The 26,989-nt window shown below is 39.8% G+C and overlaps 1 protein-coding gene across 5 annotated transcripts in view; it reads left to right on the forward strand.

Moving 5' to 3' along the window:
• Nucleotides 1-26,989, forward strand: part of AOPEP (aminopeptidase O (putative)) — a 427,259-nt gene that overhangs the window by 61,539 nt on the left and 338,731 nt on the right. For 4 of the 5 annotated variants that reach the window (XM_060200473.1, XM_060200471.1, XM_007539869.3 and 1 more), the window contains one exon: nucleotides 17,172-17,325. In XM_060200473.1, the coding sequence (XP_060056456.1) occupies nucleotides 17,172-17,325 (154 nt within the window). Of the gene's footprint in view, nucleotides 1-7,292; nucleotides 7,336-17,171; nucleotides 17,326-26,989 lie in introns of those variants that run through there. The other variant, XM_060200474.1, reaches the window with a different exon arrangement.

Here is a 26,989-nt window from a genome sequence, read left to right on the forward strand (position 1 = left end):
CATATCCTGTTTACAGATACAGTTTGAAGTTAAGTTTAAGGGGGAACTCGCTTACCTGTGCCATAGATATGTCAGAACGACAAGGAAAACGTCAGAACCTATGGGGGTGCTTATGTTCTGGCTTCAGTAGGTGGCGCTCTTTTACCTGGTTCACAAGAATGATCTTTGAAGGTCGTTCTCTCCTGGGTCTCCTGTGCCTGAGGCTGTTCCATGTTTGGGGAAGGAAACCTGAAGCCTTTACTGAGTGGCATCAGCATTTGAGAAAAACTGGCATGACCTGGCACATGGCTTTGGTTAGGCAGTGCCAGCGCATACCAGCCCAGGGCGTCTTACTGTCTCCTTTGTTCTGGTGCCAGTTCCCGCCCTTGAGCAACAGTAGAGAACTAACGAAAGACAGTCACGCCATGGGTATTCAAGAGGGTGGCGCTAGCTCATAAATCCAGAACATGTAGGCTCGGCATCAGGAAAATAATGAAAGAAGAAGAAGATGAAGAAAAAAAAAAAAAAAACCTGGGTTTGCTAAAACACCCAAAGGAAGGAATTCAGAACTGGGAGTTTCCACTTCCTTTTATGTACCTATAATATTTATTATAATAAATACATAAAATGTACAAAACTATGTAATGTACAAATTAAACTGTGTTTATATATACTCATGAACACATATGTCTCTATGTATAAATGTTCCTGTATATATTATCAAACATTTTTAACTTGTAATATAAAGAGATTCCAAATAATGATGAGATAGTTTCAGCAGGAGGCTATGGAGTTAAGAACAGTGGCAAGAGAAAGAAACAATCTGAAGACAGAAAGAAACAGGGATTACAGAAGAATTGAGTGGAAAAAAAAAGGTTTGTTAAATAAAAACATATAAATTTGTTGTTTCTTAATCTTCCATGCTGTCTGTTTAACCTGAAAAAAGTTTAAAAGATAGAGTGCATGTTTTTAGAAAAGAAAAATTCGGTTTCTGATTCAGTGTTTAGTTGAAAACTATGACTCAAAAATAAAAGAAATTCTGAGATGCTAAACTTTGCAAAGATAGCTTGTCTGCTTTTGCCTCTGTGGAAGCAGAGTGGTTGTGTGTGGTGGTGTTGTGTTTCAGTGTGTTGAATGAATTTTTCTAGTACTCCCTTAAGAGCAGGACAGTGACTTCCCATAATTTTGTATCTAATTTGCTATTAGTGAACTGGATAGAGTTCGCTGAATAGGGTGCATGCTTTTCTAAAGGTATTTTTTAATGTTTATTTATTTATTTACCTTTTTGTTGCCCTTATTGCTTTTATTGTTGTAGTTATTATTATGGTTGTTGATGTCATCGTTGTTGGATAGGACAAAGAGAAATGGAGAGAGGAGGGGAAGGCAGAGAGGGAGAGAAAGATAAGATACCCGCAGACCTGCTTCATCGCTTGTGAAGCGACTCCCCTGCAGGTGGGGAGCCGGGGGCTCAAACCGGGATCCTTGCCAGTCCTTGCGCTTTGCGTGATGCGCTTATCCCACTGCGCTACCGCCTGACTCCCGCGTGCATGCTTTTCTATGCGTGCAATCCCAAATTTAATTTCCAGTACCACATGTAAGTTGCTATGGCATTCTGGTGCTGTGGAGCCTCTCCCTCTCTCTCTCCTCTCAGAATGAAAAAGTGGGCTAAAATGGTGAAATTATGCATGCGCGAGACCCCCACTTCACCCAATCAAAACAAATATGCTCTTAGTGGTCATGACTGATGTATAGAATTGACTACACTGTCTTGATTTTTTTCCCTCAATTTTTTTCTCCCTTTACAAAAAATTATTTCAGTGTTGGGCGGTGATGCCCCAGTTGAATGCACATGTTACAGTGCACAAGGATCTGGGCACGAGCCCCGTTGCCCAACCCCTGCCGGGGGAAAGCTCAAGTCGTGAAGCAGTGCTGAAGATGCCTCTCTTTCTCGATCCCTCTGTTTGTTTTTTTTTTCAAAATTTTTTTATTGGCGATTTGACATTGATTTACAAAATAACATGTCAACAGGGGTATAATTCCACACCATTCTCACCAACAGAGTATTTCCATTGCAGACTACCACAGTTCTTCCAAGGTTGCAGATATGGATTAACTTTCATCTCTACAACTATCCATCTCCATTTTTACTTATTTGCCCCCTTTTTCTTCCAGGTCCAGTCCTCTCTACCCCTCCAAGGCACACATAACCCCTATTACTACATCCAAATATTTCTCTTTTTCATCCCTTCTCTGGAGTTCAGAGCCCTCTTATCCTTTTCCTCCTATCACTTCTCCCCCACTGAGAGCATGGGTCAAAGTTATTTTTGGGTGCAGAAGGTAGGGGTTCTGGCTTCTGTAATTGCTCCCCTCCACTGAAATTGAGCGTTGGCAGGTAGATCCATACCCCCAGACTGTTTCTGTCTTTCCCTAGTCAGGTAGGGCTCTGTAGAGGTGAAGTTCTAGGACACATTGGTGAGGATGTCAGCCCTGAGAAGTCAAGGTGGAATCATGGTCATGTCTGCAACTTGGTTTGTGGAAGGTGGCAGGTGATAAAGTGAGACAAACTGGTTAATGAACAGGAACCAAAAAGTAAGAACTGGGCAGATGAGCTTGGGGCTCTTGGGGTGGAATTGAGCTAGGAAGTCCATTTTAGGCATGTTTCTAGGGGCCCATGACTATGGTATTTTTGCTTGAGCTTGATAGCTAGCATGAAGTTGAATAAAAAATATTGTTTGAAGGATCCCGGAGCTCCCCACCTGCAGGGGAGTTGCTTCACAGGAAGTGAAGCAGGTCTGCAGGTGTCTGTCTTTCTCTCCCCCTCTCTGTCTTCCCTTCCTCTCTCCATTTCTCTCTGTCCTATCCAACAATGATGACATCAATAACAACAATAATAACTACTACAACAAAAGGGCAACAAAAGGGAATAAATAAATAAATAAAAATATTGTCTGAGAAAATGGTGTCAGAGTAGAGAAAAGTACTAGAGAGTTGGATTAGGGTGGAGAGTAACTCCCATTCTTGTAAAGATTCTGTGGATAGAATGAACTATTTATCTCCATCCACCTGCTCCAGGGCATATAAATATTTAGCACTAGAACCTATGCAATCCATAAGCCCCTATTGGTCTGAGCTCTAAACTCATGGTCACCGCTGGGTACAGTGCAGGATGCACTCATTTCGGGACCAGTCTTCCTCGACTGGCAGGTCTCTATCTGCCCCTTCCCTTTCAGTTTCTCTCTGTCTTTATCCAAAATAAATGAATAAACAAATAAAATATTTTAAAAATTAAATTAAGGGGATGGGTGGTGGCACACCCAGTTGAGTGCACATGTTACAATGCATAAGGACCTGGGTTCAAGCCCCCAGTCCCCACCTGCAGGAGGAAAGCTTTGCGAGTGGTGAAGCAAGGCTGCAGGTCTCTCTCCCTCTCACTCTCTCTCTCTCTTTCTCTCTCTCTCTCTCTCTCTCTCTCTCTCTCTATATATATATATATATATATAACCTTTCCCTCTCCACTTCTGGCTGTCTCTATCTAATAAAGATTTAAAAATATATTAAATTAAAATGGAGGGAACTGGGTGGTGCACATCCCATTAAATGTGCATATTACTATGCACAAGGACCAGGGTTTGAGCTCCCATACCTTATCTGCAAGAGGGCCACTTTATGAGCAATGAAGCAGGTCTACAAAAGTCTCTCTCTTCCCCCCTCCATTTTCTCGATTTCTCTCTGTCCTATCAATAAAATAGAAAAAAAAAGGGGGGGGAGATATGACCAGTGGGTTCATAGTGCCAGGATCAAGCCTCAGCAATAACACTGGTAGCAAAAAAAAAAACAAAAAACAAAAAACAAAAACACTAAATGAAAATAAAAATTATTTCTTAGGTCCAAGAGGTATAACAGTGGATAAAATATTGGACTGTCAAGTATAAGGTCCTGAGTATGATCTTCAGTATTCCATATGCCAGAGTGATATCCTGGGTCTCTCTTCTCTCTCAGAAATAAATACATGAAATCTTTAAAACATGATTTTCTTAAAACTACATTTATAATGCTCACAGTTCCCCTGTCCTATCCCCCCAAACACACACACACACACACACACACACACACACACACACACAAACACACACACACCTGTAGGAGAAGGAAAGTGATTATTCCATCATGGTTTTCCTTTTTATCCTCTTTCTCCTTTGGAAGATAGAATCTTCAAAATTATTTATAACATAGTTTTATTTTGGAGTAGTGAATAGGAAAAAACAAGGGGGCTGGGCGGTGGCATGCCTGGTTAAGCGCACATATTACAGTGTGCAAGGACCTGGCTTCAAGCCCCTGGTCCCCACCTGCAGGGGGAAAACTTCATAAGTGGTGAAGTAGATCTGCAGGTATCTCTCTCTCTCTCAATGCCCACCTTTCTCTCAATTCCCATCTGTCTCTATACAATAAATAAATAAAAGAGAGTAAAAGAAATTTTAAGAAGAAAAAAACAAGGTAATTATTCTTAACAATTTATAGTTATAAGTATTTTCAAAGCTAAAATTTGATCTACTTCTTATAATTAAAAAAATGGTCCATTTCCAGTTACATCAGCGGACAGACCATCCAGACAGAACATCAACAAGCTAACAATGACCTTAAATGACAAGTTAGATGAAATAAACTTAATAGAAATTTACTGAGAATTCTCTCTCTGAATACCAGAACACACATTCCTTTCAGGTGTTCATAGAACATTCACAAGGATAGACAATATGTTGAGACACTAAAACATTAGTAAACTTAGGAAGATTGAAATCACGTGAAGCAGATCACAATGGTATAAAAGAGGAGATCAGCCAAAAGCAGAAAGACGGGAAACCACAAGTCTGTGACGGCTGAATGGAATACTATGGAACTACTGGAGTTATATTATAAAAGGAGAAACTTTTAAAAATACCAAAAATAGGGAGTCGGGTGGTAGCACAGCGGATTAAGCGCATGTGGCGCAAAGTACAAGGACCCACAGAAGGATCCCGGTTCGAGCCCCCGGGTCCCCACCTGCAGGAGAGTCGCTTCACAGGCGGTGAAGCAGGTCTGCAGGTGTCTATCTTTCTCTCCCTCTCTCTGTCTTCCCCTCCTCTTTCCATTTCTCTCTGTCCTATCCAACAACGACAACATCAATAATAACTACAACAAGGACAACAAAAGGGAATAAATAAATAAATAAATATAAAAAATTAAAAAATAAATTATCAGATATGTTACCAGAGCCCATGTGAAAAATAACATGATTAAGAGTGAAGTTTTTATTATTATTTTTATTAACTTATTTATTTATTGGAAAGAGACAGCCAGAAATTGAGAGGGAAGGGGGTGATAAAGAGGGAGAGACACCTGTAGCCCTGCTTCACCACTTGCAAACTTTCTCCCAACAGGTGGGTTCCAGGGGCTCAAACTCAGGTCCTTGTACATTGTAACATGTGTGCTCAACCAGGTGCTCCATTACTCAGCCCCCTAGGAGGGAAGTTTACAGCAATGCAGACCTACTTCATAAAAATCACAGATAAGGCTAGGCAGTGGTGCACCTGGTTAAGTGCATATATTACCAAGAGCAAGGATCTGGGTTTGAGCCCCCACTCCCCACCTGCAGGGTGTCCACTTCACGAGTGGTGAAGCAGGTCCTTAAGTGTCTTTCTCTCCCTCTATCTCACTGTCCTCTCTCACTTTCTCTCTGTCCTAATTAGAAGGATGAAAGAAAAAAGAAAAAAAAAAGGAAATGGAGCAGTGGGTTTGTAGTGCCAGCACTGAGCCCCAGCAATAACCCTGGTGGCAGTAAAACAAATAAAAAAATTAATAGATAAACAACAGATAGAAAAATACATTTACGTCATATAAGAAATGGAAACAAAATAAAGCATAAGCTAGCAGAGAAAAAAAAAATTAGAGTGGAGTCCCTACCTGCAAGGGGCAAGCTTCATGAGTGGTGAATCAGTACTGTAGTCTCTTTGTCCCTCTTCCTCTTTATATCTCTCTTCTATCTCAATTTCTCTTACCAAATTAATAAATAAAACAAAAAATTAGAGCGGAGCTAAACAAGATAAAGGCACAAAAGATCAATAAGCCAACAGTTAACTCAAAAGATGAAATAGACAAGTCTTTGCCACACTCACGAAGAAAGAGAAAAATTTCTAATGAATCAGAAATGATAGAGAAGTTACAACAGAAATACAACAGAGAGGATTATGAATATGCATATGTGACAACAAATCCTACAAATTAGAAGAAATGGACAAAATTTGAAAAACGTAAAATATTCCAAGATTGAATCAGGAAGAAATGGGAAATCTGAATAGACATGACTAAGGAGATAGATCAGACATCAAAACTCTTTCAACAAGCAAAAGCTGAGGGAAAGATGGCGAGTAAAGTTTACCAAGCTTTCAAAGAAGAACAAACAACAGCAAGGGTTGATAAGAATATGGAGAGAAGGGAACCCTTGTATACTGTTCTTCAGAAATGCAAATTGGCACACTTATGAAAAACAGTATGGAGATGCCTCAGAAAATTAAGTCTAGAAATTTTTTTTTTTTTTGCCTCCAGGATTATCAATAGGGCTCGGTGCCTGCACCACGAATCCACTGCTCCTGGAGGCTATTTTTTTTTCTTTTTTTGTTGCCCTTGTTGTTTTTTATCGTTGTTGTGATTATTATTGTTGTTATTGATGTCATTGTTGTTGTTGAGTAGGACAGAGAGAAATAGAGAGAGGAAGAGATTCAGAGAGGGGGAGAGAAAGATAGACACCTGCAGACCTGCTTCACCGTCCGTGAAGCAGCCTCTCTGCAGGTGGAGACCCTGGGGCTCGAACCGGGATTATTAAGACCCTGGGGCTCGAACCGGGATTATTATTAAGCACAAGGACCGGCTTAAATAATAATAATAATAATTATTATTATTATTATTATTTAAGCCGGTCCTTGTGCTTTGCACCATGTGCACTTAACCAGCTTCACTAATGCCCTTCCCCCAAGGCTAGAAATTCTATTTCATTGTTTTTGGGGATATTTACTCTCCAAATACAGAAACGCTAATTTCAAGAGATAAATACACCTCCCCACATGTTCGTAGCGACATGATTCATAACAGCCAGGAGTAGGAAACAATCTAAGTACCCATCAGCAAAAGACTGGATAAAGATGCAGCGCGCACGCACACACACACACACACACACACACACACTGAAATGCTGCCAAAATTTGTGGAGAAAAGCTCTGTGTAGAAGTGTTTTAGTTTTATGCATCTTATTTTTATTTTATTTTTCCATCAGGGTTATCACTGGGACCGTGTGCATGCAGGTTGATTCTACCACTGCCAGTGGTAATTTTTGTTTGTTTGATTTGCCTCTCTCTCTATCTCTCTCTCTCTCTCTCCAGGGGCAATAGAAAAGGTGAAAAAAGACAGCTGCAGCCCTGCTTCAACACTTGCAGTTCCCCCTGCAAGTGGGGACTGGAGGCTCGAACCCAGGCCTTTTAGCCTGGTAATGTGTGTTTTCCACCAGATGTCACTTCTGCCTAGCCTCTATGCAATCTTATTATTATTTGCAACAATACAGATTGACCTAGAGGGCATTATGCTTAGTGAAATAAGTCAGATGAAGAAATAGCAACACAAGATGGCTTCACTCTCATGTAGAAGGTAAAGAAACAAAATTAATTACACCAAACCAGACAAAAACCAAAACTCATAAACAGTAAGAATAAAATACTGGTTACGAGGGGCATAGGAGGGAAAAGAGATCAATTGTATTGTTTAAGAATGAAAAACTAGTATTTTTGGGGGGCGACACACAGCGTAGTGTAAACAAATATTAATTTATAATGTTATGTATCTCAACATTTATGATATTATAAACTAATGTTACTTCAATTTTTAAAATATCAAGAAAAGAAAAGTACCCAGGGACCGAAGGTAGGGGTTGTCTCAATAGCATGTCCCTGCCTTGCATGTATGAGGCCCTGAGTTCAATCTCTGGCACCATTTGAGAGCGATAAAGATTATTCCAGCAGCAACAAGCATAAATCCAGATTTCCATGCATGTTACGTCAGGGCTTTGTTCTCTGTGTGTGCCTGCCTCCCCCATCCTGTTCCCCACCTCAGTCAAATAATTGAAACCGAAGAGTAACTCATCAGTAAAGTGCATGCATAAGACCCTAAATTCTATTTCAGGCACAGAGAGAGTCCTGTTAGACCTACGAAAATGAAAAACAAACAAACAAACAAAAACCTTGTATTTAAGGAATATTTCGGTTCTATTTCAAAGATGGGAATGTTTATCTCGTAGTAGCTACTAGCATGATCTCAAGAAGAATATCTGATAGGACCTATCTCATTAAATAGAAGGCAATTGAACTGGAAGTATTTTCATTCTTAAATAAATTCCAGTGTGAGAGGGTGGTGCAGTGTACTTAAGGAAGAGCTCTAACTTTATAGAATCTATCCTGAAGCAAGATAGGAGGTAAATTAGGTGACTGTGCGTGTCTACCATTAGAGAGTACCACTTCTTTTTGCCCCTTCTTACCACCCGCTCTCTGTTAGTATTGCTAATGAATCAGGCCTGGCTATGAAGTTATACAGTGCTGTGATGGGCTTTTGGCCTCTGCAAAGGAAAAACTGTGGGCTAATTCAAGTATAGCATGTTCTCTTTGTTTTGCAGCTGGTGTAGTGGGGGAGTCTAGCAAGCGGATTGAATCAAAAAGCAAAATGAAGGCATTCGCTGTCTAGCTCGTAGAAGATGGCTCATTTAAAGTAAACACCATTTAAATAGTCTCCAAATGGCCCATTCTATATGAAGTCATACAGGATGCCCCTTTGGGCTGTCATTCTCCTTTAAATGAATCGCTTTGTGTGTGCTGTGTTTTAATGTCATCCAACCTTAAACCCCATATGTGGGCCTCATCAGGCCACAGGCTGTGGTGCACATGTGGCAGCCATACCTTCAAAATTCTTTGTGTGTGCCTTCAGAAAGTCAGTCCAAGCAACAGGGAAAGGCAGCTGTAAAGATGACAGTAGTCAACATTTCTTTAACACTTACCGTGTGCCAATTACTATACCTAATGATTTCTCTCTATATTTATCCAATTTAGTCCTCACAATCCTATGAGATAGACTGAGCTTTTCCCCCTTTTTAATAGATGAGGAAACTGACACAGTGAGAAATAAACTAATATGCTCAGACTGCTAAGGACGGTGCAGGAAATGGAATCCTAAATGTCAGGCTCCAGAGTTGGAACCCAATCAATGGATAATCCAAACGAAAGGAACTCTTATCAATTACCTTTGCAAGAAGGGCTTATTCAAACAATGGATAATCCAGAAATTACTTCTCTTTGTCATTGGAATGCATTCTCTGGTTTGAAGGGGGCAGAATTTCCACTCTGTTATCTGATATTTTTTTTTCCCTCCTGCCACGTGGTTTGAAGATGAGATCAGGTTTTCCCTAAGTACCTAGTACATGTGGCAGTCGGTAGTCTTCATACACTGCTTGGTTCAGTGGAATCATCCCTGAACACATCCCCTAAATGAGGCTTTTCTACCAAATCCAAAGACTGGACATGTACTCATAGTAATGAGCATCCTCCATAGTACTACAAACACTCAGTTGTCACTATGCTCTTCCTAATATTCACCTGGGAGTGAGTGAGAAGCCAGGCTGGGATACTTTTGAGGAGCTTCTAGGAAAAATCCAGCCAGTATCTTTGGAAAGCAGGCTTCTGGCCAGTTACTTGTCTTCACGTGTTCATCTGCCCTGTTTGATGGTCACTTGGCAGTCAAGAAAACTATCTTTTTTTCTTTTTTTAAGCATAGAGTATGTAGTATTTTATTTCAAAAGAGCTCCACTAAGCAGAGGAACTTTATGACTCTATAAAATATATTTAAAAGCCTTGGGTGGGGAAGATAGCATAATGGTTATGCAAAAAGACTTTCATGTCTAAGGCTCCAGGGCCTCAGGTTCAATCCCTTGCACCACCATAAAGCAGGGTTGAGCAGCACTCTGGTCTCTCTCTTACCTCTTGCTCATTAAAACAAAATAAAATATATTAACAAAAGAATTCTTTAAAAACATTAAAAATCTCGAGGCCACATAGGAGAAATTAAGCTTGAGAATTTTTATTTTTAAATTTACTATTACTTATCTTTTGGAGCTGGGACCAAACCTAGGACTCATATATTTGAAGAATGTACTCTTATCACCATTGAGCTCTATACTCCAAGCACTCAGCACTTAAATTATGAGCTCTGATAATGTTCTTAATACATTCCTCAGAGAACACCCCTTTCCTTTCTACTGTTTAACTTTAGGAAAGACTGCAAAGGAGTGACAGCTTTAAAATATTTAACTGACTTGACTTAGGCTCTGTTGCCATATTATTATCTCACTTCCAAATTCCAGATCATTAAGGTTTTTGACCTTGAAACAAGAAAATGATAGACTCTTTCTTTAGCCTTGTCCTATCCCTTTATGACTTCCAGTGCTTTCTCCTATCACCAAGAGGATAGACATTATGCTAACAGTGCTGGGATGTGGTGTGACTGGGCACTGTCTGCTGGTTCTCTGTGACTTTGTGCTGGCATCTCATACCTTTTATCCCATTAGCAGCGTTCTCTCTTGTAAATAGTCTCAGTTACTGCTGTTTTCCTAAATTTCATCTTGCATATGTACAAGAAACAGAGGGGATGCAAAAAAAAAATCTGGTAAAAAATTCATGCATGCAGAATGCAAGGGAAAAGCCTATTGTGTGTAAGGTTTAATTTTTAAAAAAATATTTATTTATTTATTCCCTTTTGTTGCCCTTGTAGTTATTGATGTTGTCGTTGTTGGATAGGACAGAGAGAAATGGAGAGAGGAGGGGAAGACAGAGGGGGCAAGAGAAAGACACCTGCAGACCCGCTTCACTGCCTGTGAAGTGACTCCCCTGCAGGTGGGGAGCCAGGGTCTCAAAACCCGGATTCTAACAACAGTCCTTGCACTTTACGTCACATGCGCTTAACCTGCTGCGCTACCACCCGACTCCTGTAAGGTTTAATTCTTCTCCCTGGATATAGTGAGATATAGTTGACATTTAACATTCTGCATTTAAGATGTACAAAATGATGGTTGCATATTTGTATAAATTGTGAACTGTTTACTACAATAAGATTAATGAATACTTTCACTACCTTATATAGTTGTAGTATTTTGTGGCAAATTTTTTTTTTAAATCTCTCTTAGCTAATTTCAAATATATAATACAACATTGTTGGGGCTAGGCAGTGGTGTTACAATATGCAAGGAATATTGACTATTCAATACAATATTCAAGCTCCTGCAGGGGGAAACTTCTTGAGCCCTGAAGCAGGGCTACCGGTATTTCTTTTTCTCTCTTCTCTCTCTCCCTTCCCTCTCAATCTCAAATAAGTAAACAAACAAATAAATAAAATATTTAAAATAAAAACTATATAGTATTTTTTAGTTGTATATTTTTATTTATTTACCAGAGCACTGTTCAGCTCTGGTTTATGGTGCGAGGCAGGACTTTGGAGTCTCAGGTGTGAGAGTCTGTTTTGCATAACCATTATGCTATCTACCCTCTGCCCAAAAATATAGTACTGTTAACCTGTAGTCACTATCCTAGACATTACATTACCAGAATTTATTTATCTTACATGGAAGCTGAATGCCTTCACCTCTCTTTTAAAAAAATTTTTTCCCATTTGTTGCCCTTGTTTTATTGTTATAGTTATTATTGTTATTGATGATGTCATTGTTGGATAGGACAGAGAGAAATGGAGAGAGGAGGGGAAGACAGAGAGGGGGAGAGAAAGACAGACACCTGCAGACCTGCTTCACCACTTGTGGAGCGAACACCCCTGCAGGTGGGGAGACGGGTTCGAACCAGGATCCTTAAGCTGGTCCGTGCACTTTCTGCCATGTGCGCTCAACCTGCTGCACCACCGCCTGGCTCCCCCTTCACCTCTTTCTACTGTTACTTCTCCTTGCCCTCCATCTCTGGCAGCCACTAATCTATTCTGTACTTTTATAGTTTGGGTGTTTACATCCCACGTATAAATGATACACTTTATTTGCCTTTTTCTAACTTGTTTTATATAGCATGATATCCTCAAGGTCCATTCATGTTTCACAGTTGTCAAGATTTCCTCCCCTTTTTTAAAAATTCCTTTTTGTTAACACTTGTTATTTTACTGTTGCTGTTATTATTATTGTTACTGATGATGCTGTTGTTGGATAGGACAGAGAGAAATGAAGAGAGAAGGGGAAGACAGAGAGGGAGAGAAAGATAGACACCTGCAGACCTGTCTTACTGCCTGTGAAGTGACTCCCCTGCAGATGAGGGGCTTGAACAGGGATCCTTACTCCGGTCATTGTGCTTTGCACCACATGCGCTTAACCCGCTGTGCTACCGCCCGACTCCCGATTTCCTCCTTTTATGACTGAATAATATTCCGTTATATACATATACAGTAGTCCTCTCTTCTGGAGAAAGAAAGCATTTCATTATACCCCAGTGAATGCCTGAAAGTGTGGACAGATCTGAACCCCATATATACCATAACACGTACGGTAAAACGTAATTTATAAGTTAAATACAATCAGAGATTAATAACAGTTATAATAACAAAATACGTATACAAATATAATGAAATAAAAAAAATAAACTGGCCAAAATAACTAGTAAGTATTGATAAGTTGGTGGCATTTACAGTATGCACACATATCCCGTGTGGGATGTAGCTTGTCTAGGGGTATATCAGAATGGGGCTTGCTCAGAACACAAAGATACTGAGTGAGTGAGGGAGGGAGGGAGGGAGGGAGGGATTACAGAGCTGGAACCTCATGCACAATTTCACTGCTCTTAGGCCAATTTTTTCATTGAGAGAGAAGCAGAGGGGGGATGGGGAGAAAGGCAGAGAGAGAGAGAGGTGGTAGTGGCATTCCCATGTGGTGACAGGACTCAAACCTGGGCCACACAAATGCAAAGCATGTGCCCATCCTAGTAACTGTACCCCCACCCCCACCCCCGGCACTCCAAAAGCCATTTAAAATATTGTGAGTTGTTTATTTTTGGAATTTTCCATTAAACGTTTTCAGATCATGAAAACTATGGAAAAGGAAACCTCAGTGAAGGAGGGAGAAACCACAGCACTGGAGCTTTGTCTGGTGCCATAGCACCTCCCAGTGTGTCAGCTGTTTTCTATTTACATCCTTGCCATCCAGTACGTGCTTGATTAGACATGACTGGTTTTCCTGTTATGAAAAAGGAGATTTTAGCTCTAGTCTCCCATCTCTCTCCCAATTACACGCATGCTCCCTTCTCCAATCTAAGTATAGCTAACACCAGAACTCTAATTATATCATATTCTTTACATTATTCTATCTATATTATTGAGAGCTGAGTCTTGGAAATTTTTGTTTACTTGTACAGTGGGCCACTTCTCAGTTATTGGTTGTTGGTTTTCTTTTTTTTTAATATTTATTTTATTTATTTATTCCCTTTTGTTGCCCTTGTTGTTTTATTGTTGTAGTTATTATTGTTGTTGTCGTTGTTGGATAGGACAGAGAGAAATGGAGAGAGGAGGGGAAGACAGAGAGGAGGAGAGAAAGATAGACACCTGCAGACCTGCTTCACCACCTGTGAAGCAACTCCCATGTAGGTGGGGAGCCGGGGTTCGAACTGGGATACTTATGCCAGTCCTTGTGCTTTGCGCCACCTGCACTTAACTCGCTGCGCTACAGCCCGACTCCCTGGTTGTTGGTTTTCTTATTTGCTTGTTTTCCTGTGCATTTACCAACCGCAGACTTTGAGGAAGTTGTTTTAAGTTTTCCATGATGCTCAAATATGTTTTTACTCTCAATTTCATCTTCCTGAAGCAGTCTTTCCCGAGGCCCTGTAACATGCTCCAGTGAAGGAAGTTTATTGTCTTTATGAGAAGCACAGTTGGAGAAGCTCCTGAGATCACCCTCCACAGTTGTCTAGATGACTTTTGATTCTCTTTTGTTTTGGGCTTCCCTGCCTTCCTCTTTTTGGGTTGCTACCTCTTTTGAAGTATACTTTACATATTCTAGGAGCTTCCAGACAATAGGATGTGTGGGAGTGAATTTTTAGAAATTGCGCGTCTGAAAATGTCCTTATTGTATGTGGTGTTTTTTTCTTTCTGAAAGCTTGTAGGATCTTGTCTTTGTCTCTAGGGGTCTCAATTTCATAATGATGTATTTTGACATGGCTTTTGGAAACAAAGCACAAGCACATTTGTGTCCAAAGTGTTCTGGGTATTAATTATAGATACTTTCAGTCTGAAAACTCATGGCTCCTTAAATACGGAGACTTAAAAAATAATTTTTATTATCTTTATTTATTTATTGGATAGAGACAGCTAGAAATCAAAAGGGAAGAGGTGACACAGAGGGAGAGAGACAGAGAGACACCTACAGCACTGCTTCACCACTCACAAAGCTTTCCCCCTACAGGTGGGGGCCAGGGGACTCGAACCTGGGCACTTACACATTGTAACTTGCACTCAACCAGGTGCACCACCACCCAGCCCCGGAGATTTTTTAATTGATTATTTTCATTCTTTCTGTTTTCTCTGTTGTCTTTTTGTTGTTGTTGTTTTTTGTTTGTTTGTTTGCTTGCTTGCTTTAGCTTTTGGATAGTGGACCTCCTGAACTTGTTGAGAGCCAAAGTTGCAAAGCAACCTAACCCTTATTGCTGATTTTTATTGGTAAAATACTCTGAAAAAAAATGTCACTTATGTTAGCTAAATCTGTTGACTAATACGCACATGTTATTATTTCAAATCTGAATTTGGTGTCTTATCCACTCACCAAGGAAACCACAGACTGCTCCATTAGTGTTTAACCTTCTAAAAGTTAAAACAAGAAAGGGGGGGAGGGTGGTAGCACATCTGGTAGAGTGCACACATTACAGTGCAGAAGGACCCAGGTTCAAGACCCTGGTGTACACCTGCAGCGGGGAAGCTTCACAAACAGTGGAGCAGTTTTGTAGTTCTCTTTCTTTCTCTGTTTCTCTCTCCCTCTCTCTCTATCCCCTTCCTTCTTTCTCCCTATCTTCCCCTCTCCTTTCTGTTTCTTTGTCTCTAATTAAAATAATAAAGTATAAAAATAGAGAATAGTTTCTGCAAAGTAATTAGAAGGGACTGAATAAGAAATTAAAGGTTACTCTAATAGAAATTCCTCCCACTGTGGGGACATGGGGAATGGAGAACTGTATTCTCCATAATATGAGGTGCTAACAATTTACTTTAATATTTATTTATTACATTTTTAATATTTATTTATTTTCCCTTTTGTTGACCTTTTTATTGCTGTTGTAGTTATTATTGTTGTTGTTATTGATGTCGTCACTTTTGGATAGGACAGAGAGAAATGGAGAGAGGAGGGAAAGACAGAGGGGGAGAGAAAGACAGACACCCACAAACCTGCTTCACCACCTGTGAAGTGACTCCCCTGCAGGTGGGGAGCCAGGGGCTCGAACCGGGATCCTTACACTGTTCTTGTGCTTTGCGCCATGTGCATTTAACCCACTGCGCTACCACCCAACTCCCACTTTAATATTTATTATTACTATTTTTATTTATTGGATAGAAACAGCCAGAAATTGAGAGGGGGGGCAGAGAGATACCTGAAGACTTGTTCTACCACTTGTGAAGCTTTCCTGCTGCAGGTGGGGACCAGGGGCTTGAACCTATATCCTGCACACTGTAACATATGTGCTTAACCAGGTGTGTCACCACCCACCCCCCAATTCACCTTAACAGGCAACATCAGAGGGTCCAGTAGATATCTCACTGGTAGGGGCTATGGCTTACCATGTTGAAGTCTCTGCACCGCATGGGAATGCCACACGTGGGGTGGAGTCACTCCATGTAAAGTGGAGTAGTGCTGTGGTCTCTGTATCTTTCACTCCAACCCTCCACATGTGAAATAAGAAGAATGAAAACCAAAAGAAAGAGGCACGCCATATAATAGCTGCTCAGAAAAGAAATAGATCTGGTTATGCAACACAGTCACATTTCAGAAATATTAAAACCACTTCCCCATCTTAAAAGTAGCAGAGTATGGTGTTTTAAGTTATAAACTGTCTGTCCCTTTGATAAAAGTTTTCTCTCCTGTTTGAACTAAGAAGAGGGCATACCCTTGGCAGAAGTAGGGAGCCCCCACTGTACTCACAACCCCATCAGAATCTACTTAGGAGTGCTTGGCTCAACTGAACTTCTCCAGATCTGTTTCCATCTGCTCAGGGAGGAATGGAAGATCATCCCAATACACCAAAAGGTTTTAAAAATATGAGAGGATAAGACCAGAATTCAGCAGCTAATTAGTTTAAGGGCTGGGAGAAAAGTTCAGTCATCTCACTTTCTTAGTCTTACTGCATTCTACTATATTCATTTTCAAGTGACTTGAAAGACAAGATAAATTTAGCAGCACACAAATGGTCATCTATTTATCCATTCAGTATGACATTTTGGGAGTCGGGAAGCGGCCCACTCAGTTGAGCACATGCATCACTGTGCAAGGACTGGGTTCAAGCCCCTAGTCTGTAGTGGGGGGGGGGGGTGCTTCAGATGTCTCTCTGTATCTCTATCTCTCTTCCTTCCCTCTCAATTTTTCTCTGTCCTATCAACTGAAAGTAAAAAAAAAGGAAAGAAAAGAAAAAATGGCCACCAGGAACAGTGGATTCATGTTCAGGCACCAAACCCCACTGATAAATAACTCTTGTGGCAAAAAAACAAACAAAACAACAACAGCAAAAACAAGCACACACATTTTTAATGCCAAAGGCCATGTACTGGGCAATAAGAATTAAGAAGACATGTTGTTTCCTCTGTAGAAGCTTACAAACAATCTGTGCCCTTTTGTGTTTGCAGCTAGGAGTGATCACCTCAACACCACCGGTAATTTCTGTACACTGATTTGAAGGGTCTCAAATCGATTCCTACACAATATTCAAATCATCATCTCTTTTATGCTTTTCCTGAAACATGAAAAAAAGCTTTTTCAATTGACATAACTAACCTCCCAGAAGTCACTCATACCACTGTTATCACACAAGTTCTTCAAGTACCTGTTGAGTTCAACTACTGAGTAAGGTCCAGACCTATAGGTGGCCTCATGGTTTTTCTCTTTCTAATTATAGGGTGTTCCAGTTGGTATTACTATGTAACCATGCCCATGCCAGCCTCCACCTTCACGATTGCAGTGGGATCCTGGACAGAAATGAAGCCAGAGACCTGCTTCTCCAATACTCTGGCAACAGAGAGGGCCTTCTCCCTTTCTGAAGCTGACTTCAGGTTTGCATTTGAAAAATAAACAGTGGAATGAGCAGCAGCATGATGCATTTTTTCCAAGAACTGGGAATATGAGTCATCCCTGTTGAGAAACTAAACCAAAATAAGATGAATCAAAGCAGGAAAAGCCCTATAATATGAGAAGGGAAGGAGAATTAAGAGGTAGAAATGTGGGCATATTTTATATGCAGAGAGAAAGAGGAAAATACATATGAAATCTTTTTGTGAAGTAGGATGAAATTTTTTTTTTGTATGTTTTTGTTTAAATTAGTAGGATCCTCAGATTCCTTTTAATTTTGATCTTCTGTGTTTCTGGGTCAAACCCAGAAGTTAATAAAAAGAAGTTACTTGCCTGATGGATTACTGCCTTGTAGGCCACTCCACCATTTTGATCTAATGATTGCTACTAGCAGTGCCTTTGTAGGAGTGAGCCTAGCTCAGAGGGGCTTGTCAGCTTCCTTAGCACCATAGAACATGGGGAAGCTGTCACAAGGTCGTAAGGTTAAGAGAATCCTGTTGGGTCAGGTCTCTGTTAACCTAAGTGACAATTTCTTCATTTCAGAATAGATCAAAGAAAAACAGCTTGAAGTTTTTAAAAGATTTACAGTATAGATCTTGTATATCCACTTACAGGCTCACCAGATGTTCAACCGTTTCTAGATTTGAAAACCTAAAAATGTACACAAGCAGCACAGAAGTGTACTAATTATGCTTGGTTGCATCCTGCTGCATTTATAAGCATTTATACCCAGATTAATTTAATCATTCTCTCTACTTACAGACAGGCACCAAGTAGCTTCTGGTGGAGAACGCTCAGTAATGCAGCGGATGGTTCCTTCATCCTTGAAAACCAACTCAGATATGCTTTCACTACAGATTCTTCTTGTATTTGTCTTAGTATGTTATGTCAGTTTAACTTTTATCATTGTGATTGTAGTGGTTGGTATTGTTAGGGTCTAGAGCCAATGAGTTCTATATTATGACAGACATGTCCTATTGCCTGCATTTTGTGTTTTGGAAGAGGGGAAGTAAATTTCCACTTCCTGTTTGATTCGTTACCTATTTTGAGCTACCTTTCCTGAGCTGTACAGAATAAAGTAGATTGCCTATTGGATTTACTTTTGCCCTCTAGAGGGAAGAAAAAAAATTATAGAGGTGACATTCGACACTTGCTTGTGGGAATATTTATGGTGTGTGTGTGTGTGTGTGTGTGTGTGTGTGTGTGTGCTTAGTACTTTCTTCTTCTGCTACTGAAATCATACAATAGGCTTCTTTTTATAATCAGGTAGCCCAAGATTCTGAATAGGGAGAAAAATCACCCTGGTGAGTCATTTAGCTCCACAGTAAGCTTGGTTTGAGTGAAAAATGAAAATTTTTTGTGTTAGGTCACTGAAACAGTGGAGTTGTTTGTTATTGCAGCCTATTCTAGAATTCTGTCTAGAATTAATGCAGAAGTCATTGAATGTGTGAAAGACTTGATGTAAATATCATCATGTCAGTGAGTCCTGAGGACAAACCTGTAAGGTAAAGCCTACCTAGGCTTTATTTTCTCCATTTTACAGATAAAGATACTGAGACTTCAGATAGCAGTTTGTCCATACGCATATCCCTGTTAAGTTAATATACCTTGATTCAAACTGGACTCAACTCCCTAGAGTGGTGATTCAAAGATTTACATGTATACTATACATATAGTTACATAGTTACATGTGGTGTGTTTAATTCCTCATCTGGAATCTAATTCATCTTCCCACCTTGACAGTCAGATGCTATGGTTGAATAATTTGTATTGATTGGAGTTTTCTTGTTGAAACAGAAAACAGAAGTTGAGAGCATTGCCTTTGAGCCCAAAGGTACCATCCTTACTGACTGTGTATATTTCATTGGGCAAAGCCATATTTCCTTCCTCTGTTGAATAAAAACTTTTAAAGAGTTCTCAGGTTCTTCATAGTGAAGGAGCACTCTCTCTTCACCAACAGACCTAGAGGTAATTGACTATTCAAGGAGGTGCTTGCTTGAAAAAAAATGTGTGCCTTTGGAAAGCTAGGAAGAAGCAAAGACGTGTATTATCTGTCAGAGATTTAAAATGAAGAACAACCTTATCCTTTGTGTTTTTTTGCTGCCCAGAAGTGACTGAAATGGCTTTTTTTTTTTTTTTTTACTTTTTTCATATCCATAATTGTGAAAGAAGTAGGATATAGTCAAATCAGATATGGATTCTGGGAATAGATGTTATCTAAAATCCTAGTTGGGGTGGGTCTAAGGGAAGAGTTAAATACAGCTCTTATCTCTCATATCCTCCTCAGTTCAAAAGCAGTTGAGAAACAAACACCAGATTAGCTAAATAAAGAATTTTCTTATTGACAGCAGCTGTACTGGGTGAATATTTAGGTGTACAATCTCAATGGGCTACTTGATACTCCGTTTCAAATGAGGCAAACTTACCCACCTAGTTACCAACCGAGCTGGACTGCTGGTAGAGGTCTCTCAACACAGATACACACAGCCAGCCTAAGGACCAAATGCTATATACCCTTATAAGTAGATTCCAAGAGAAAGCCCAGGGTGGTGAGCCAATCAGATCATCTGGGGAGAGAAGTGTAGAGTGATAGTCCTGGGAAGTATGTCCTTTTTATAGAAACGCGAGCCCCTGGAAGTGTTTGAGCCCCTCCCACAGTTCCTTCCACATCAAACTTGTTATAACTAAGTTTTCACTTCATTTATCACCGTGCTTGTCCATCAGAAGTATGCTGCTGAGAAAATAATAGCTTACATTTGCTTAATCCTTCCCTAGCTGCATGCTTCATGTGTGCTGTCTTTAGTCATCAGAGGGTGACTCCGTGTTTTTACCCAATAAATCTCTGGCTCTATGCTAAATTTGCCAACACAGGTACTCTTGAGTGCCAACTGCAGTAGTGGTTTTGGTTATGTGCACATATGGTCCCCTTGCCTTGCCCACCCCTTTTTCTACTTCAAACCTTCTTAAGACCACCAGTTCAAGTCACACAAATGTCAGTTTTCAGGGGGGGATATGTACCACAGACTTTTGTTTGCCTAAAGGGTTCATCTGTGCCCCAGAAATGTGGCCATGACATTGGCCACTGAACTTTTGATTGGTGTTCATGTGGGTTAAATTATAGAAAGAATATCTCCTTTTCCAGCTCTTATTTTCACACATGTCCCAGCCCATTATGGGTAAGCATTTTACTAAACAGGTTAGTTAAAAGACACTTAGGTAAACTGTGGAATGTCTACGAATTATATATGGCTATAATTTAACCTTCTTCAGTCACAGGAGAGTCTTTGTATTCTGTTTAACCTCTTGAAGTTTTTGTCTCAAATCACTGTCTTTACTTTGGGACCATAGACTTTAAGCATAACTAGAAGCTTGGGTAAAATCCAGAGGAGCTCAGCAAAAATGATTAAAAACATGAAAACTAGGAAGCACTAAGAAAATTAGAGCTTTGGGGTTATTCATTCTAAAGAGGGAAGAAGACTTGTTATAAGAAGTTTTTTTTAGAGTTGTAAAATTATGCTTGCAGATATTAGAGGATCAAATCCTGTTTATCATTGAAAGGCTAGCAAAAGAGAACTATTATATTAAATGATAGGAGGGAATATCAATACATAGCATATACTGTTTGTGAGAAGTTTTATAGCATATACTGTTTGTGAGAAGTTTTATAGCATATACTGTTTGTGAGAAGTTTTTTCAGATCTTGATTTGGTTTGATATCTGCAGGCCTTGTTTCTCTTTGTATTTTGGTTGTTTGTTCTTGTTTTTTTTTTTTTGTCTCATACTTTATTTTACTTGATACTGTCATAGATTAAATGACCTTAGAAAACACATTCAGCTTTCAAACACTATGATATCTTCATATATACTGGCATAGTTTTCAGCAACACATTGGAATCTGGTGATGGCATTTTGAGTACTTGGGGATTTTTTTTCCACCAAGATTATTGTTAGGGCTGACTCCACCACTGTCAGAGGCCCCTTTTCCCCTTTATTCTTCTGAGGGAAGCAGTGAGGGACACTTGCACTACTGTTCATGAAGCTTCCCCACCTGCAGTCAGGGACTGGGATCTTGAGTTTAGGTCCTTGCACATGGTAAGCTATGTACTCTAGCAGGTGCACCACCACCTGATCCCATACTTGTGATTTTTTTTTTTTAAATGATAATCAAATGCTTTCTCTGCTTGCTAAAATATGTTAATAGGGCTGACAGAACGACTCCCCTAGAGAGTGTGCTTGCTTTACTACATAGGCAACCCAGGTTCAAACTCGGTCCCCATAGTATTCTAAGAGGTTTTGGTGCTATTGCATGACCCCTCTTCCTTATGAGGAAAAGTTGACCTAGAGCAGTGAAGCCCTAATGTCAATCAAATGAAAAATATGTTAATAAAGATTATATCTTATATATACTGTTAATTTTTTTCTATTTATTTATTTAAGAAAGGATTAATTAACAAAACCATAGGGTAGGAGGGGTACAATTCCACACAATTCCCACCACCCAATCTCCATATCCCATCCCCTCCCCTGATAGCTTTCCCATTCTCTATCCCTCTGGGAGCATGGACCCAGGGTCATTGTGGGTTGCAGAAGGTAGAAGGTCTGGCTTCTGTAATTGCTTCCCCGCTGAACATGGGCGTTGACTGGTCGGTCCATAGTCCCAGTCTGCCTCTCTCTTTCCCTAGTAGGGTGGGTCTCTGGGGGAGCTGAGCTCCAGGACACATTGGTGGGGTTTTCAGTCTAAAGAAGCCTGGCCGGCATCCTGTTGACATCTGGAACCTGGTGACTGAAAAGAGAGTTAACATATGAAGCCAAACAAATTGTTGAGCAATCATGGACCCAAAGGTTGGAATAATGGAGAGGAAGTGTTAGGGGGGTACTCACTGCAAACTCTAGTGTACTTCTGCATTTAGGTATATATTTTGCAGTAGTTTACAGATACGTGTGAACATATGCTCTCTCTTACAGAAACTGGTGTATATCTAGGTTTTGGGACTTTGTTAGAGAGTGAACCACCTGAGATGGAATTAGAGTATACTATGAAAGGAAAGGTCTCACCCGAGTAATGAAGCTGAAGGGTTGTCATTCCACACGTGAAGTCTCTAGACACAGTCTGAAATGAAGCATGTTGAAGTGGCAATCGTTGTGTTGGTTAGGTTGTGATCGGCAGATGCAATATTATTTGATATGGATTGGGAGAGGCATACGGGAAAGTGGGCCCTATCCAATGATTCCAGGACTGGGGGAAGTAAAGGCTCTATAGTGGAGATGTGAGGTTCCTGCTGTCTTAGGAATCAAAAAGACAATCGATAGTTAATGTTACCATCACATTATTTGGTAGTTGGGTTAACTTTGAAAAGTCCTTTTGTTAGGGTTTGCTGTACAGTACCCAGTATCTTGTATATAGCTGTGCTATTGGTTGCTTCTGATCTACTTGGTCTAGGCTTTTGAGAGAGTCTGCATATCAGTTACACAGCCTATATATTGAAAAGATTCAGTTTGTGTTTTGAAAAACTTCGAGACATACAATTAATTTTCCCCCTCTCATAGTAATTAACTAGTGATTTATATGACTACATTTTACTAGGAGTATACATAAACACCATTCCCACCACCAAAAGACTGTGACCCATCCCTCCCACCCACTCACACCCCCCACTGGCCCAGGAAGCTGCATGTCTACCCCTCACCACAGGGTTTTTACTTTGGTGCCCTACTTACAATTTGGTCAGGTCCTGCTTTTAGTTTCCCTTTCAGATCTTCTTACTCAACTTCTGTTGATGAGTGGGATCATCCCATACTCATCTTTATCTTTCTGACTTAGCTCACTTAACATTATTCCTTCTAGCTCTGTCCAAGATGGGTCAGAGAAGGTGAGTTCATTGTTCTTGATAACTGCGCAGTATTCCATTGTGTATATATACCACAGCTTTCTCAGCGACTCATCTGTTGTTGGGCACTTGGGTTGCTTCCAGGTTTTAGTGATTATGAATTGTGCTGCTATGAACATAGGAGTACACACCTCTTTTTGGTTGGGTGTTATGGAGTCCTTGGGGTATAACCCCAGGAGAGGAATTACTGGATCATATGGAAGGTCCATGTCTAGCCTTCTGAGAGTTTTCCAGACTGCTCTCCACAGAGGCTGTACCAATTTACATTCCCACCAGCAATGTAAAAGGGTTCCTCTGTCCCCACAACCTCTCCAGCATTTGTTGCTGCTGTCCTTTTTGATGTATGCCATTCTTACAGGAGTGAGGTGGTATCTTAGTGTTGTCTAAATTTGCATTTCTCTGACTATCAGTGACCTAGAGCAGTTTTTCATATGTTTGTTAGCCTTTTGGATCTCCTCTGAAGTGAATGTCTTGTTCATATCCTCTGCCCATTTTTGGATGGGGTCATTTGCTTTTTTGGTGCTAAGTTTGCTGAGCTCTTTATATATTTTGGTTATTAGTCTCTTGTCTGATGTCTGGCATGTGAAGATCTTCTCCCATTCTGTGAGGGGTCTCTCTGTTTGTTTAATAGTTTCTTTGGATGTGCAGAAGCTTTTCAATTTGATGTAGTCCCATTGGTTTGTTTCTTCTTTAGTCTTCCTTGCAGTTGGGTTTGATTCATCAAAGATGTCTTTGAGGTGTAGGTGGGAAAAGTTGACCTAGAGCAGTGAAGCCCTAATGTCAATAAAAATGAAAAATATGTTAATAAAAATTATATCTTATATATACTTTTAATTTTTAAATTTTTATATTTATTTATTTATTTTCCCTTTTGTTGCCCTGGTTGTCTTTTAATGTTGTTGTAGTTATTGTTGTTGTTGTTGTTGATGTCATTGCTGTTGGATAGGACAGAGAGAAATGGAGAGAGGAGGGGAAGACAGAGAGAGGGAGAGAAAGATAGACACCTGCAGACCTGCTACACCGCCTGTGAGGTGACTCTCCTGCCGGTGGGGAGCCGGGGGCTTGAACCGGGAAACTTACGCCGGTTCTTGCTCTTTGCGCCACCTGTGCTTAACCCGCTGCACTACCACCTGACTCCCCTATCTTATGTACTTTTTACTGTACCACTGAACTTACATATTTTTTTCTCCCAACAAAATTGTAAACTCCTGATTTATGTATATACTGTGAGTCTCCACATTGTTTTTCTTCTTTCATTCTTTCTTTCCTCCTTTCTTTATTTCTTTCTTTCTCTCTTTTTTTCTTTCTTTCTTCCTTTCTTCCTTTCTCTCTTTTAATACTCTCTTAATACACTATAGCATGGGGGGGGGATGTGCCTTGAAAATAACAAAGATACAGGAAATATTGTCTAGTTTTTCAGGGTGAGCCAAGAAAAGAGTTGTGGAAAAAGGACACGCAGTTCCAATGAAGACTTTTTCTAGAGGTTTCTTTTGAACCTATACCAGTGAAACTCTTGCACCAGGCGGTTTCATGAGAGCACTATCTTGAAACAAAAAGATGGTTGAAAAAGAACCTCATAAGGTGATTTCCAATGCAGTCACCCTGGGTAAAATATGGTAACTCACACTTTTTGCAAAGACCTCTTAGAAAGTAAGATGGTCTCAGCCCAGCATTTGCATCAGAGGGAATCAATGGTCTATTACTATTTCACCAGTTCTTCTCACTTTTGGCATTTGTGGACAGTACTGAAAATGAGGAACAGGAAACCGGAGACCCACAGAGCAGCTGAGCTCAGCTTTGGGAAAAATCTAGGATTCAGATTCACTCAGGAAGATTAATAAAGTATGTGGGAAAGGAGGGGCAGGAGGAAAAAGCTTATGATGACTCAGATGTGATGATTAACATTCTTACTTTTGGATTGTTGTTGGAATGTTGTCCGGATTAGTTGGTATAATACAAATGAAGTGTTCAGAACTTGGCACATAGTAAATGTTCAATAAATGTAAGGAGAAGTTGTAATAGCAGCTGTGGCTGTCCATTGTTCATAATTACTATTATATATTTCTAACAATTAGCAATCAAATATTAATATTTACTATTGAAATAGTTGCTCTGATTAGAAGTCATGATACAAGGAATAGCTGTTTATGATTTTTTTATTTGTTGGTGATAATGAGAGTATAATGGAGTAGACACATAAGTAGAGAGCAACAACTGAAATTTATTCTGAAAGGCAGGTAAAGGGTCAATCCTAGTTCTTCTGAATACTATTCATGATTTTGTAATGGTATAATATTCTTTCACTTCAAGGCCAAGACTAGTGTAAGAAGAAAAGGGCTCATGTGATGAGTTATTATGGAACCATAGTTCCAGAAGAAATCTTAAGACAACGTTTTAGGTTCTGCCTAAAATTTTAATTAAAGTATAATTACTGGATGGAAAAAAATGCATTATATTTTGAGAATTTGGATTAATGAAATTTGAGTTTACTCTCCATCAAATAACATTCCACCTCACCTCTTGCTAATCAATTTCTTCTCTTCCTCCAGCAATCACCTTTGTAAGACCAAATTAGATGGGGAAAAGATGGTCACATATATCAAGACCTTGTCCTCATTTCTGTCCTTCATTAGCCAGTCTGATAATAGTCACTGAAGCCCAGGTTTGCTAACATTCAGAAACATGTGTAGCTTTCCAGATACCCTTTGCATTTTTACTGGGAGACCATATGATCTTATGCATTAGTGATTGCCTTGAAGTTCTAAATCTTCTCCTAGACTATGTTTTTGAAAATTACATATTGTTATAAAGAAAGATGTACTAGATATAGAAGGGGAATGGGGAGAGGGAGAGGAGGGTATGGGAGTGAGAGGGAGAGAATGAGAGAGTGCTCTGGCATGGGGGATAACTAGAATCCTCAGGCATGTAAACTTGTCCTCGCCAGAGGTATGTCCTGGCTGCATTCCTCCAGGATTTGATTATGAAGAAATGATGTTAATTCACACAACTGAAGTAGTCTTCCTTACCCAGATACTATTATTCATATCCAAATAGAATTTAATTTACCTTTTTTTTTTTCCCCTCTTGAACAAATGTACTTTAAAAAGTATGTCTTGACTATCTCCAATGATTCTCTAATCATTGGAGATAATCATCTAAGGGGCAAGAAATATTCCTGCCCCTTACTATAATATGCTTCTAGGCTGATGGAATGTCTCTTAGTAAAATTGTGCTTTGATTGGTAAAATTTAAGCATATTCCCTACTCTGTCCTGAATATTTGCTCCTATATCTTCAATTTCTCGAGTGATTAGTATACTCAGGAAGGTTCCTCCCCCTTGGTGGGATCTTAATACACAGATGACAACACATATATGTAAATATTTAAGAATAGCTATTGGGGTAGTTAATTCAATAAATGCTTTTCCCTTCACTTTGTGAGACCTTTGATTAAATTGATGCTCTAGCATAGTATTATTAGAGGTTAATGTTACATGGTCACCTTCTGCATAAACCAAAACTATCAATCCAGGGACCTAGAAGAAAACGACAGTATTCAAGTATTTTTCATGTCACCTTACCCCTGCAGGTACTTTTTTGTGAGTCTCCACATTGTTTTTTTTTTTCATTCTTCCTTCCTTCCTTCCTTCCTTGCTTCCTTCCTCCCTTCCTTCCTTTCTCTATTTTCTCTGTCTCTCTTTCTTCCTTTGTTATCTTCAATTGTGGTAGAATATGACCTGGGCTAGAATTGGTGTCCTATG

Source organism: Erinaceus europaeus, chromosome 10 (assembly GCF_950295315.1).
Source record: "Erinaceus europaeus chromosome 10, mEriEur2.1, whole genome shotgun sequence".
Classification (NCBI taxonomy): domain Eukaryota; kingdom Metazoa; phylum Chordata; class Mammalia; order Eulipotyphla; family Erinaceidae; genus Erinaceus; species Erinaceus europaeus.